Source organism: Barbus barbus (assembly GCF_936440315.1).
Source record: "Barbus barbus genome assembly, chromosome: 28".
Lineage (NCBI taxonomy): Eukaryota > Metazoa > Chordata > Actinopteri > Cypriniformes > Cyprinidae > Barbus > Barbus barbus.
This window is the reverse complement of record NC_136756.1, coordinates 25,836,279-25,850,340: the sequence shown is the minus strand read 5'-3', so window position 1 is coordinate 25,850,340 and position 14,062 is coordinate 25,836,279. Positions and strand designations below refer to the sequence as shown.

At 36.8% G+C, this 14,062-nt stretch overlaps 1 protein-coding gene across 1 annotated transcript in view; it reads left to right on the top strand.

The window, feature by feature from the left end:
* The window catches only part of LOC306848142 (metabotropic glutamate receptor 6-like), a gene marked incomplete at both ends in the record, with an annotated part of 37,026 nt that overhangs the window by 14,534 nt on the left and 8,430 nt on the right, over positions 1-14,062 (top strand). The window contains 6 exons of the mRNA XM_079382510.1: positions 5,167-5,383; positions 5,677-5,812; positions 9,992-10,146; positions 10,618-10,758; positions 10,926-11,126; positions 13,368-13,507. Coding sequence (XP_079238636.1) covers positions 5,167-5,383; positions 5,677-5,812; positions 9,992-10,146; positions 10,618-10,758; positions 10,926-11,126; positions 13,368-13,507 — 990 coding nt within the window. The remainder of the gene's footprint in view (positions 1-5,166; positions 5,384-5,676; positions 5,813-9,991; positions 10,147-10,617; positions 10,759-10,925; positions 11,127-13,367; positions 13,508-14,062) is intronic.

Below are 14,062 nucleotides of genomic sequence, written 5' to 3'. Positions count from 1 at the left end.
GTTCATATTGCTATCTCTGACTTTGCAATTGCAGATTGTGTTATTTTGGCCATTCCAAACAAAATATGAGATATCTTCTGAATCATTTTCAGATTTTTTTTTCCTCAACAGAAACATCTAAGAGGCATAACACCTAATCAGAAATCTTTTATTTCCATTTAGTTTTGATTATTACCTAGGAAGAAAATGGGATATTACACATGATATTGCTTTATGAGTGTGTTTTTGACACATTTAAAACAGGAATTAGGGACAGAACATATCGAGGAGTTTTACTTTTGATTTCCTTTGCAAATTTTTTTTTTTTTGCACACAGCCCACAGTTGGACATGCTCAAAAACATAAGAATTCATGTATAAATACAAACATGCACATATACATCATGCACGTAACAGAAATTAGGGCTTTAGTGAGGTGCGTGGACACAGATCAGGGGCAGACAGGAGCCATTACTGTGATTAAAATGTTGGATTTGGATAGTGCCGAGAGGCACTGAACAGTCCCGTTACGGAGTCATGATGAACTAGTGCAGAATATTAAATAGCTTTGTCTGAGCCAGTGTCCTGTCCAGCTGGAGAATCATCCCTCCCAAAACTGGGATGCAGTGAAATTTACCACAATTTACACTATTAATTCTGAGAATCTGTTCTGTTTGGACAGAATCTGACTTTTTTGGTGTTTTTCTGCTATGTCGTTATTTACTCATCTTCATATCTTTCCAAACCTGTGTTAATTCCCCTCATGTACTAGATACCAGGTGTGATGAAAGTCATACAATAGCTTTGGTGTAGAATCTACCAATATCCATCAACTACTAAGTTGTCCCAAGCGATAATATTGAAATATATGTGTATGTAACCATTTTTGTTGTAATATTACAAGGCATTCTTTACCTCTTATCATGACATATAGGCAAAAAAAATGTTTGTGACCTCCTCCCCTGTTAATATCAGAATCAGAATCAGAATGAGCTTTATTGGCCAAGTATGTTTACACATACGAGGAATTTGTTTTGGTGACAGACGCTCCACAGTGCAACAGAGAGACAGCAACAGGACAGGACACAGATAATAAAAGAATAATATACAAATATCCAAATAGACAATGTACAAAACAGCAAAAACACAATATATAATATAGACAATTATGTGTGTACAGGTCTGATATGTGCAAATTTGAAATGAAAAAAATAAATAAGTATGGTGAATAAATAATGTATAATAGAGTTGTGTGTTCCGTGTTTATTGTCAAGTGTTCATGAGATGGATTGCCTGAGGGAAGAAACTGTTCCTGTGTCTGGTCGTTCTGGTGCTCAGAGCTCTGTAGCGTCGACCAGACGGTAACAGTTCAAAGAGGGAGTGTGCTGGATGTGAGGGGTCCAGAGTGATTTTACCAGCCCTTTTGCTCACTCTGGATAAGTACAGTTCTTGGAGAGTGGGGAGGGCTGTACCAATGATTTGCTCAGCAGTCCGGACTACCCTCCGTAGTCATCTGAGGTGAGATTTGGTAGCTGAGCTGAACCAGACAGTTATTGACATGCAGAGGATGGATTCAATGATGGCAGAGTAGAACTGTTTCAGCAGCTCCTGTGGCAGGTTGAACTTCCTCAGCTGGCGAAGGAAGTACAACCTCTGCTAGGCCTTTTTGACAATAGAGTGAATTTAAATGTCCCACTTCAGGTCCTGAGAAATTGTGGTACCCAGGAACCTGAATGACTCCACCGCAGTCACAGTGATGTTCATGATGGTGAGTGGGGGGAGAGCAGGGGGGTTTCTCCTGAAGTCCACAATCATCTCCACAGTTTTGAGCGTGTTAAGCTCCAGGTTGTTAAGACTGCACCATACAGCCAGGTCCTTGACCTCCTGTCTATAAGCAGACTTGTCACCATCCTGAATGAGGCAGATCAGTGTGGTGTCGTCTGCAAACTTCAGGAGCTTGACAGAGGGGTCTTTAGATGTGCAGTCGTTGGTGTAGAGGGAGAAGAGCAGTGGGGAGAGAACGCAGCCCTGAGGAGCTCCAGTGCTGTTGGTGCAGGTGTTGGATGTGAATTTACCAAGCTTTACTGACCGCTGCCTGTCTGTCAGGAAGCTGTTGATCCACTGATGGACAGAGGTGGGGACGGAGAGCTGTGTCAGTTTATTCTGTAGGGTGTCCGTGATAATGGTGTTAAAAGCGGAGCTGAAATCCACAAACAGGATCCTCACATAAGTCCCTGGTCTGTCCAGATGCTGCAGGATGAAGTGCAGTCCCATGTTGACTGCATCATCCACAGACCTGATTGCTCTGTAGGCAAACTGCTGGGGGTCCAGTGATGTCCTTCAGATAAGCCAAAACCAGTCTTTCAAATGATTTCATGGCCACAGACGTTAGAGCCACAGGTCTGTAGTCATTAGGTCCAGTAATTTTGGGTTTCTTTGGGACGGGGATGATGGTGGAGCGTTTGAAGCATGAGGGGACTTCACACAGCTCCAGTGATCTGTTGAAGATCTGTGTGAAGATGGGGGCCAGCTGGTCAGCACATATTTTTAGGCAGGCTGGTGACACACTGTCTGGGCCTTGTGCTTTCCTTCTTTTGTTCTTTCTGAAGACCTGGCGAATTTTTCCTTAGCTTTTCTTTTGATTCAGATTGGGATTTCGGAGTACAGATCATGAACCTTTTCGACTCCATACAACTCCCTCTTCATATTTACGGAGAGAACTATAAGTCGGACATCGCTTGTTATGATTTTAAAGGGTGTAAAATTTAGTGGGGATGCTATGGTACATCCCTACCAATATCCAGCAACTACTGAATTGTGCTTATAGCATTAGTCTCGCGTAGCCAGACCTTCAGACTGACGGCTGAAGGTCTGGAATCTATGGCAGGTTTCATTGGCCAAGGCCCGCCCATGATGTCAAATAACCAATCATAACACTAATCAGTTTGTTTCGTTCATAGCGTCACGTTTCGGGGCGTGGAAATGTCGCCAAAATAACAGACCGGTGTGTGAAACTCTCAGATGTATTTTAAAGATTCTATGCCGCGAACTTTAAATATTTCACATACTTTCGAAAATCCAGCGTTTAGTTGATGTGATAAGCGTTCATCGTCACATTTGTAAACACGACGGCCATGTCGTAAGGGGGTTTGGCACCACAGCATCTTTGTTTCCCGGCGGACCGAAAATAAATGCGACACTCGTGTCTCTCGGAAATCCGGTTTAATTCAACCAGTCAGATGACGACTTCGACATTCCTGAAGTGTTTCCAGAAAAGTGTGCCATATGCATCAGACGTTTAGCCAACGGTCCGTTTCAAATAAAAACTGTTCTTTTGAACTTTCTATTCTTTTTACGTGTAATGTTTTTTTTGTCTTTTTTATAGTTTGTGAAAGATCTGACACTGAAGACTTAATTAATGGCTGCTGAAAATTCAGCATTGTCATCACAGGAATAAATTAGTTTTTTTAAGTATATGTAAATAGGAAACAAAGAAAATAGAAATAGAAGTTCATTAAAATTATATTTCACAATATTTTTTCCTTTACGAAAAATTGGCACGAACCTGAAATATTTCCAAATGAATCAATATCGAATCAAATCAAAACGTGAAATCTGTGTCAATATTCGGTCCTAGTACCATGGTACCATCACAATAATTATATAAAGGTTTGTTATCTAACACACCTGATTCATTTCATCAGTTGATTAGTGGAGTGCTCCATGACCTGAATTGGGTGTGTCAGATTTTTTAGACACTGAAATGTGCAGGATTGTGAAAAGCTGGGTTAAAGTCTCATTGGCGGGGGCCGCCATACATAATCAGTGTTAAATTAATTCTTTGCCTCCCCCCTCCTGATCTCTGTATCTCTCCACCTGTCCTTAACTTAATTTGACTAAAACCTCTCTTACCCTCACGGATAATCTGTCAAATGGTTTGTTCGTCCATCCATCTACCTGTTGTAAGGACGCACCTACTGCTCACCCACATGCCGAGACCTCGCTTTCCTTCTGCGCATTAGCTGACGAGACACAATCGCTGCTCCACTTCTCCTGCTATAAAAAGCTGGAGTCGATCTAGGTTTATCAGTCACTGGGTGAACTGTATTTGAGGCCGAGCGACAAATCATGATGAAACCAACAGCAGCCATCTGCATTTGCTAGAGACAAATGATGTAATATCACACATAATTCACTACCACATTTTGTTGTCAAAACTTAAGTGATCTATAAATGTATAAAGTAGCATGCTAACACTATTTTGAGCCAATGGAGCAACTTTTGTGATTAAGGTTTTGTAACATTTTATTGGTGATATGATGTTTTTCAAATGTAAGCTGGAAATTTCAGACACTAAACATTTTCTAAATCTTGTTGAATCTTGTTTTCCAGGCAAAATATCTAAGCATCTTTAAAACGAGATAAATTAAGTCTATTTAATTAAATACATTTAAAATGTATTTTCAGCAAATATGTACTACCATTTGGCGTCAGTATGTTTTTTTTATTATTAAGAAGTTAATACTTTTAGTAGATTACTTATTAGATTGCACTAAACTGATCAAAAGTGACATTTATAATTTTACAAAAGATTTGTATTTCAAATAAATGCTTTATTTTAAAATTTAAAAAAGAATCCTGACAAACAATATATCAGGATTTCCACAAAAAATATTAAGCAGCACAACTGTTTTTAATATTGATAATAACAAGAAACGCTTTTTTTGTTTCATAGTATTATAATGAATTCCAGAGGATCATGTGACACTGAAGACTGGAGTAATGATGCTGAAAATTCAGCTTTGCATCACAAGAATAAATTATATTTTAAAATATATTCAAATAGAAAACAGCTATTTTAAATTACAATAATATTTCACAATATTATTGTTTTTACTGTATTTTTTTATCAAATACATGAAGCCTTAGTGTGCATAAGAGAGTCCTTAAAACATTTTTTATTACCCTAAATTTATAAAATAGAATATTATCTAAAATCTTATTCTATTTTATTTTAATTTTTCAAAATAGAATTTACTTAAAAATAGAATATGCTTCAAGTTTTATAAGATATAAATTTAATTTTTATTGATTGATTGATTGCAGTTTTCCTGGGATGTTAGCAAGATTGTTGCCAAACTAACTGGCTTTAAAAATGCACGTGTATCTCGTCTCCTTTTTCATCCAGATTCCTCAGATCAGCTACGCCTCCACAGCACCAGAGCTGAGCGACCATAACCGCTACGACTTCTTCTCTCGAGTGGTACCTCCAGACTCCTACCAGGCCCAAGCTATGGTGGACATCGTCAAGGCGCTGGGCTGGAACTATGTGTCCACATTAGCGTCGGAGGGGAACTATGGAGAAAGTGGAGTAGACGCCTTCATTCAGATCTCTCGAGAGGCAGGTACAGTATCCGTACGGTCATCAAAGTTTGGATTCTGTTCGCTGGTAGTCTATGGATGTAAAACACACTGAAGCATATAGAATGATCCAAATTGGGTTTTCCATTAATATGCTATATTTCAAAAAGTTCCAAAGAGGAGCATGACAGAGACAGCTGCATGCATTTGTACCCATCTGCTGCCAGAAATTCATGGCGGTCATTAATATAAATAGAAAGTGAGTCACATTTTTGGAGAGAAAAATTTCAGCATTGGTGTCCATCTCTCTCTCTCTCTCTCTTTCTCTGTGACAAAGGAGGTCTGTGCATCGCTCAGTCCATGAAGATCCCACGAGAGCCCAAACCAGGAGAGTTTGACAAGATCATTAAGAGACTAATGGAGACCCCCAATGCTCGAGGGGTCATCATCTTCGCCCATGAGGATGACATCAAGTAAGTGAAGGATATGCTTAATTTATGTTTGATCAGCAAGGCCTTATAACATTCTGGGTTAAAAACAGCTTTAATTCTATCAGCTGCATCTGCTGCATGTTGTTGATTGACAAATACGTGCATTTAAACTCCTTGTGTAAACAAATGGAGGCGTAAAGGAGTGTTAAGAAAGTTTTTTATTTTATTTTTTCTTTTAGACCATGAATGCATGTTAAGAAAGTAGTTTTATTTAATTTATTTACATTTTTTTATTTTATTTTATTAAGACCATGAAGGATTGCTAAGTATTTTATTTTATTTTATTTTATTTTATTTTATTTTAGACCATGAATGCATGTTAAGAAAGTAGTTGGAGGAAGATGTTGGAGGAAAGGCGTTAACAAATGAGAGAAACCGATGATGTCAGCTGAAAAAAAGTTGTTTCAGAGGCATATTTTGATAAAAGATTAAGAAGACAAACATGTTTTTCCCCTGAAATAGCATGCGTGATTTGCTTACCCTAAGGAGTGTTAAAGAAAGGAGTGCTTAGGCAGAGAGTGTCAATTTTGATTTTATGTTCACTTATTTTATGCTGTGTTTAACCCACAATATTCACTTATGAGTGTTTACAAGCAACATTGCATTTTTATATTTAGCATCTTAAGATTTTGTCTATAACAGATGCATAATGGGAGTGTAACGGTGGCTCTTTTGCATAGTTTTTTTTTATTGTTCTGTCTGGAACAAACTGTTCGTTCCATCTGTCGCGATGCAGCAGACTAAGGTTGTCACAGATTTGATAATGGTTGACTGGTAACAAGGGCACATGTGGATTATTTGATATGATTGAACTAACTTTTAGTATTTGTGACATTTAGGGACGATTTGTAAAAAACAAATATTAAATGCAAAGTATGCGCAATTAGAGCAAACGTCCTTTGATGTAGTGATAATACAATATGGGATACTTCGCTTTTGATATGCAATGCATCATACATGCTCCTGCATGTAAATGGAGTTGGCTCCAGACCAGCAAACCTGAAAAGGGAACAATGGCTGCAGCGTTAGGCCAGAAACATGCAATTACATGGTCACAGACGTGTATGATTAGCAAACACATTGCAAGTGCATGGTCCTGATACACAAACAAAAAACAATCTCAGTAGGTGGCTGTAGAGTGTTCTTCAAATGTGTGTGCCATTCAGTCAAGTGTTATTTTTCAGGTGAGATTCTCTTCAAACTGTCAGACTGTTATGACAGAAGAATCAAAAGAAAGACCATAGAATAAGAAAGTTTATGGTCATGCCCACTTTACCACCCAATGTGGCAACACTGAGAATACAATCTGTACTTATACTTGTGTTATGAATTGCGTTCAAACGTGTTTCCGAATGTAACATGTGAAATCAAACTTTTCATTTACTTTCTAAAATGTTTTGGGTATTAAAAGTCAAGGCTGTAGAAACGGATGATGTCATAATAGAACCTTTTTATTCTTTATTTCCATAGAAAATCATCTATTGGTGGTTTAAAGAACCCAACCTCAATACACTAATCTGAAGAACCTATTTTTGAAACATAAATAACTTTTTTTTATTTTTAAAGAACCATATTTTGAAGCAAAGGTTCTTCATTAAAGGAATAGTTCTCCCAAAAATGAAAATTGGCTATAAATGTACAGAATTTGAGAAATTTTGCGTTCAGATTTGGAGAAATTTAGCATTACATGCTCACCAACGGATTCCCTGCAGTGAATGGGTGCCGTCAGAACGAGAGTTCAAACTGCTGATAAAATATCACAATAATCCACAAGCGATCCACACCACTCCAGTCCATCAATAAGCATCTTCTGAAGTGAAATCTGAATGTTTTGAAGAAACAAATCCACCATTGAGGTGTTTGAACTTCAAACCAGTCTATAATCCATTATAACGCTTCCTCCATTGAAAAAATCCATCTCCCGTTTTCCTCTCACATCAAAATCCACCAGCATATTTATTTCGAACCGCTTGTTAACTGTGCTTGGTGCTTAACGGTGCTTGCATATTTCTCTCCTGATTCAGATGAGATGACTTTTTCACAATAGAGCGCAATATTATGGACAGAGGACTCACATTTTACACTGAAACTTAAAAATGAAGATTTGTTTCTTACAAACATGCAGCTTTACACATTTTAATTGATGGACTGGAGAGGTGTGGATTACTTGTGGATTATTGGGATGTATTTATCAGGTGTTTGGACTCTCATTCTGACGGCACCCATTCAACTGCACTGGTGAGCAAGTGATGCAATGCTACGTTTCTCCAAATCTATTTCAATGAAAAAACCAAATCATCTACATCTTGGATGGCCTGAGTGTGAGTAAGTTTTCAGCAAATTTAAATTTTTGATTGAACTATTCCTTTAAGTCTCCAAAACATGATTGAAGAACTTTGTTTATTTAATGTAATGTTTATGTACAGATGTTCTGTTGTTCCACTGGCTTTTCAATTACCTGCCAGTGAAATAACAAGGGAAGACAGAATATTTCTTCATTTTAAATGATAATTGTGCATCTGAAGAGTGTGACGTTGTTACGGTTTGGTTCCTGTTCGCCCATATTTGGTTTTGTTCCGGTTCTTCTCATTAGTTCATTATTAGTCTATCATCGTTCATTCGTTTCACCTGTCTTGTATTAATCGTCTTGTTTCCTCATTAGTTTGTGTTCTTTATAAGCCTTGAGTTCAGTAGTCGTCTTCGTCGTGCCTTAAAGTTATGTTTACACAGTTTATCCTGTTGTTGAATACATTTACTCCATTAAAGAACCTGATTATTCAGAATCACTCATCTTCCTGCCTTCCTACATTAGCATCGCGTAACAGACGTATCGCATCTGTGATTTCAACTTTGCCCTTAGGACAACTCAGGAAGTGCTAAAGCTGTCTGCGAAATGTTAACTAAGATGCTATAGCTTTCTGTCAAATCCAAAATATTATATAAAGTCTTTATCAATTTATCTCTTGAGCTTAGATGACCTTTTTCATACATAAGAGCAGATACAAATTTCAGGACACTGCATTTCTCATTGCGTAATGCCCTTTTGTTTTGCTTTTTTCCATGTTTGACTTTGCAAATTCAGAAGTACCAAACAAACTCAGACAATACTTTGCTATCGCCATTGATGCTCACGAGTGACGGTTTGCCTCTCTGTGTTTGGATGTCACTGTCTCTAATCCATATGGCTCGTTGCTGATGCTTTTTGACAGGCTTATGTGGCGGGGAATGTCTGTGCATATGAAGTTTCCTCCTCATTAAAACACTCCTGTGAACACGAGCTGTCGCTCACACTGCGTGAATTGTCAACCACGTCTTCAGTGCTGAAAGCAAATGCATAACTGAATGGCTTAATTCATAATAACTTGGTTATATGCCACTCTAAATAAAAATTTGATATTTGAATTTCATGAAGGTACTTTTATTTAGAGACTTTTATACAATTATATTATATTAACATATTATCCTATTAACATTTGTTTATGCATGCAGTTGTATGCAAATGTAATCATTTAAGAGTTGGTCATTGACAGATACTGAACAGGAATGCACCCATCTCACTGGCAAAAATATTCAGAAATTGGTCATGCTCCAGTTATGCAAGTATCATGTAAAAATGCATAAATAAAAAAACTAAATAAATGGGAAAATATTACACATTTATTAAAAGCAATGAATTAAAATAGATCAATTTTGTAATTTATTTGTATTTTCTATTTTAATTGTGTGATATGAAAAAAAAGTCCATATTGACATTTACATTTCCCACATTTTACTTACATTTTGTATTTTTTGTAACAGTATTCAAGTGAACTCCATTTATTTTCATTGGAAAACTGTTAACATTCTCCATTTGAAACAGTTGGTTTAAGCCAAATATGCTGTTAATCTAATGTCTGAAGTGCTTTTTTAGACACAAAACTAAATTACAGGTGTTGTCAGTGGTTTGTTTGACACCCGTTCTATTGCTTTCTTTCTCTCTTTGTTATAAATTGATCTAAAGTGCTACAGTACGTGGTTGTAAAGACATGAATGGCAATTACTGAACAGATCAAATTACTGATCGAAATACTAAAATGTTCCATAATTGCAAGAGATACAGTGATATTATTTAGAATGACCTTGCTTCAGTATAATAGTTTAGTTGTGCTCTTTCTTGTCCAGGCAGGTCCTGGAGGCTGCAAGGAATTCCAATTTGACCGGTCAATTCAAGTTTGTGGGATCGGACAGCTGGGGTGCCAAGAGCTCTCCGATCCTGGACCAGGAGGAAGTGGCTGAGGGTGCCGTCACCATTCTGCCCAAAAGAGCATCTATTGAAGGTTTGAAATATACATATGCATCCTTTAAGTCGGCATGAAATAAATGCATGTCAGTGATTTGTATTGTGATCAATTCATTTGAGCGTTTATAATTTTTTATAAGAAAATTAGGACTTAAAAATAAAGGTTCTTTATTGGCATCGATTGTTCCATGAAGAACTTTTAAAATCAATTAAATTATCATTTATATTATTCAAATGTTCTTCACACTAAGAAAAAAAAAAAGTTCTTTTAAGAACTGTTCACTGAAAGGTTCTTTGGGGAACCAAAAATGTTTGAGTGAATCTTCCACCTTCACTTTTCACAATCCAATCAACAATCGACAAATAAAATTAAGTCCCATCCTACATTTCTTTCATGCTCGATGGCTGTTTTACTCAGCTAAGTTGTTGTAGATTTTTTTTTTTTTTTTTTTTTACAATCGATTCCACTATAAGGATAAAATTGGTCATTTTTCTACTTTTTAATTAGGATTTGACCAGTACTTTACCACTCGATCCTTGGAGAACAACCGCAGGAATATCTGGTTTGCTGAATTCTGGGAGGACGACTTCAGGTGCAAACTGACACGTCCAGGTATCAAAATCGACCCAGAAAAGAAGAAATGCACAGGTGAGAGCTCCCGATAGCTGTTTGCAAGTTAACTGATGTTTGGAGCAATGACAGCTGACCTTAAAAGCTCTTTAATGTCCTTCTTATCTTTCTCTTTTTCTAACTCTATTCATTCATCACTTTGCTGTTTCACTTTGTTCATTTTACCCTTTCTCTCTCTCTTCCAGGAGAAGAACGGATCAGTCGTGATTCTCATTATGAGCAAGAGGGCAAGGTTCAGTTTGTAATTGATGCGGTTTACGCCATGGCTCATGCTTTGCACAACATGCACCAGGATTTGTGCCCGGGAGCCACGGGCATTTGTGATAAGATGGACCCAGTGGAGGGACGTTTGCTGCTTAGCTACATCCACGCCGTCAACTTCAATGGTGAGTCGACATCACGCTAAATCAGAATCACTGAAGATGAGACCTGACTGGCATCAGAAATGCCATTAGGCTGGATGCCAAAGATGTTCAAAGGTCTAAACTAAACCCCATAAAGAGTTTTGCCTTGCTGGCTAATTTGGATTGAGCACAAGTGTCATGCATATTGACATGAGTCTGCCCTTGGATATTTGAATTTTAATCAACAAATTAAAATTCTGTTATCATGTACTCATTGCTATGTCGTTCCAAACACGTATGACTTTAGTTATTATGGAGAAAGTTAGGATGAATTGTTTTTTTGTATGCCTTATTGGTAAGTATTTTGGATAAAAGTGTCTGCTAAAAGTGAATGTAAATATGGAAACGGTGAGCTCTTTTCTATTTAATTCAAGTGTACAGTAGGTTTATGCTGTACAAGAAGTTTAAATTGCTATTTTGCTGAAAATCTCATATAAATTTCATTATTATGAAACATAGTTGCAATTTACAATAACTTTTGTATTTTAAAATGTAATTTTAAATTAGTGTTACATTATACTTTTTTATTTATTTTTATTATCAGTGTTGAGAAGAGTTTAAATGTTTTATGTTTTAATATAAAATATATTTTAAATGTTATATTCTTACATTTTATTTAAATTTAATTTAAAAGAGCAGCATTTATTTGAAATAGAAATCTTTTGTAACATAACTTCTAATCAGTTGAATGCATCATTTAATGCTGAATACAAGTATTTTTATTAAAATGTTATACATTAAATATTCTATATTATAGAAACTCTCTTTATTTAAATAATCAACATTTTGTCTACAATTCACAAGTGCATATTATTCTAAAAAAAATAAACTTTTTTCTAAATTAATTTTAAATTTTAAATTAATTTTAAAATAACATTTATTTTCTATTAGCCACTAATATCATAGCTATTTTTCACAGTCCAGTCAAATCCTGACTGATAAAATCAAGTCCCGTCCTACACAATTATTTACAGACTATTCAATTTAATGTTGAAATGTAGTATGATAAAAAAAAGAAAAGAAAATGCCAAAGTTCTGGCAAGTAAATCTAACTTTGCTCTGGGTTTGTGAAGCTGTCCATGAATGAATTCCCATTAAATCACTTCCTCGAGAGTGACTGTCATCTTGCAAACATTTGGTGAAAGCTCGCCTGGAGGGAATTGGCTGAACAAGCACTATGCATTATTGCGAAGAAGAAAATCGCATGGAAAATAAGTCCTTTTTCCACCACAGAATTTCAAATAAAGCTGTCTTCCTGACTATACAGCAAAGAACAAACAAGGAGAACACAAATCCTTATAAGTCGTGACGTATTGTCAAGTATGGTGACCCATACTCGAAATTGGTGCTCTGCGTTTAACCCATCCAAGTGCACACACACAGCAGTGAGTAGTGAACAAATCCACACACACACACACACACCGTGAACACACACCCGGAGCAGTGGGCAGCCATGCTGCAGCGCCCGGGGAGCAATTGGGGGTTCGGTGCCTTGCTCAAGGGCACCTCAGTCGTGGTATTGAGGGTGGAGAGAGCGCTGGACATTCACTCCCCCCACCTACAATTCCTGCCGGCCGGGGGCTCGAACTCGCAACCTTTCGATTACGAGTCCGACTCTCTAACCATTAGGCCACGACTTCCCCGCGATCGATAGGATTATCCATCCAGGGCTAACAGTATAGCAGGATATCAGTGGTTTAATGATGTGCTCTTGCTGAATTGGAGGAAGGGATCTAATGACTGAACTAAATACACATGTTCAAAGCACTTCCAATCACAGGGAAACAGACGAATGTTTGTCTGTAGTGCATAAAGCGTTTCCCATTCAAATCTGATCATGGACAAAAAACAGATATCACTGCCTGTAATGACTTGCAGCAGGGTAAAGTATGCATGAATGGAGCATCTATATGACAGATGGCTGTAGAGCGAAGTGAAGATGTTCAAAGTCTCAGTGGAGAAGGAGTGACAGGAAGAGGAGGAGATCAGTGTAGCTGGAACCTGACGTCCCTTTATGATATACTGTATCTGGCTGTGATTGCGCTCATCTCAAGAGCCAATGTTCTCAGCTATAATTTACTATCACATCTGTATTTATTTCTTCAAAGACAAGAAATCAGAATGAAAATGAGTTTTATTTTGTTTTGTGACATTAATGACATTAATGTTGTTTCTTGTTGTATGATAGCACTATATGAATCCTGTTTCCTCTGTGATTTATAGGCAGCGCCGGCACTGCTGTTCTGTTTAATGAAAACGGTGATGCTCCTGGACGCTATGACATCTTTCAGTACCAGATGACCAACACCACCAATCCAGGATACAGAGTCATTGGCCAGTGGACCAATAACCTGCGACTCAACGTAAATTGACATCAATTGTACATGAATTATTTTCACATTTGAAGGATGCAATAATATGAGTCTGAAGACTCATAAAAGATAATTTTTTCCCCCCACTTTTCCATAGTCGGTAAAGTTTTAACATTTAATAAAATCTTTATTTTTTTTAATGGTTTTAATTTATGTTTTTATTTAGTGTTTTTCTAAAGTTTTATTATATTTAATTATTTTTTTAACAATTATAACTAAATTTCAGGTTCTGCACTGTTTCAAGGACACTAAACAAATGATGGTTGTCTTGTTTAGCCTAGTTAGAGCTATTAATCTGGTTACTTGGCTAAATACACTACTGTTAAAAAGATTGATGCATTAAAATAATTAAAAGTGAAGACATTTATAAAGTTACAAAAGATTTCTATTTCACATAAATGCTGTTTATTTGAATTATCTATTTATCAAGGAATTCTGAAAAAAATTTTTTATCAGTTTCCAACAGAATATTAAGCAGTACAACTGAATTCAAGATTGGTAATAATTAGAAATGTTTCTTGAGCAGCAAATCTGCATATTAGAATG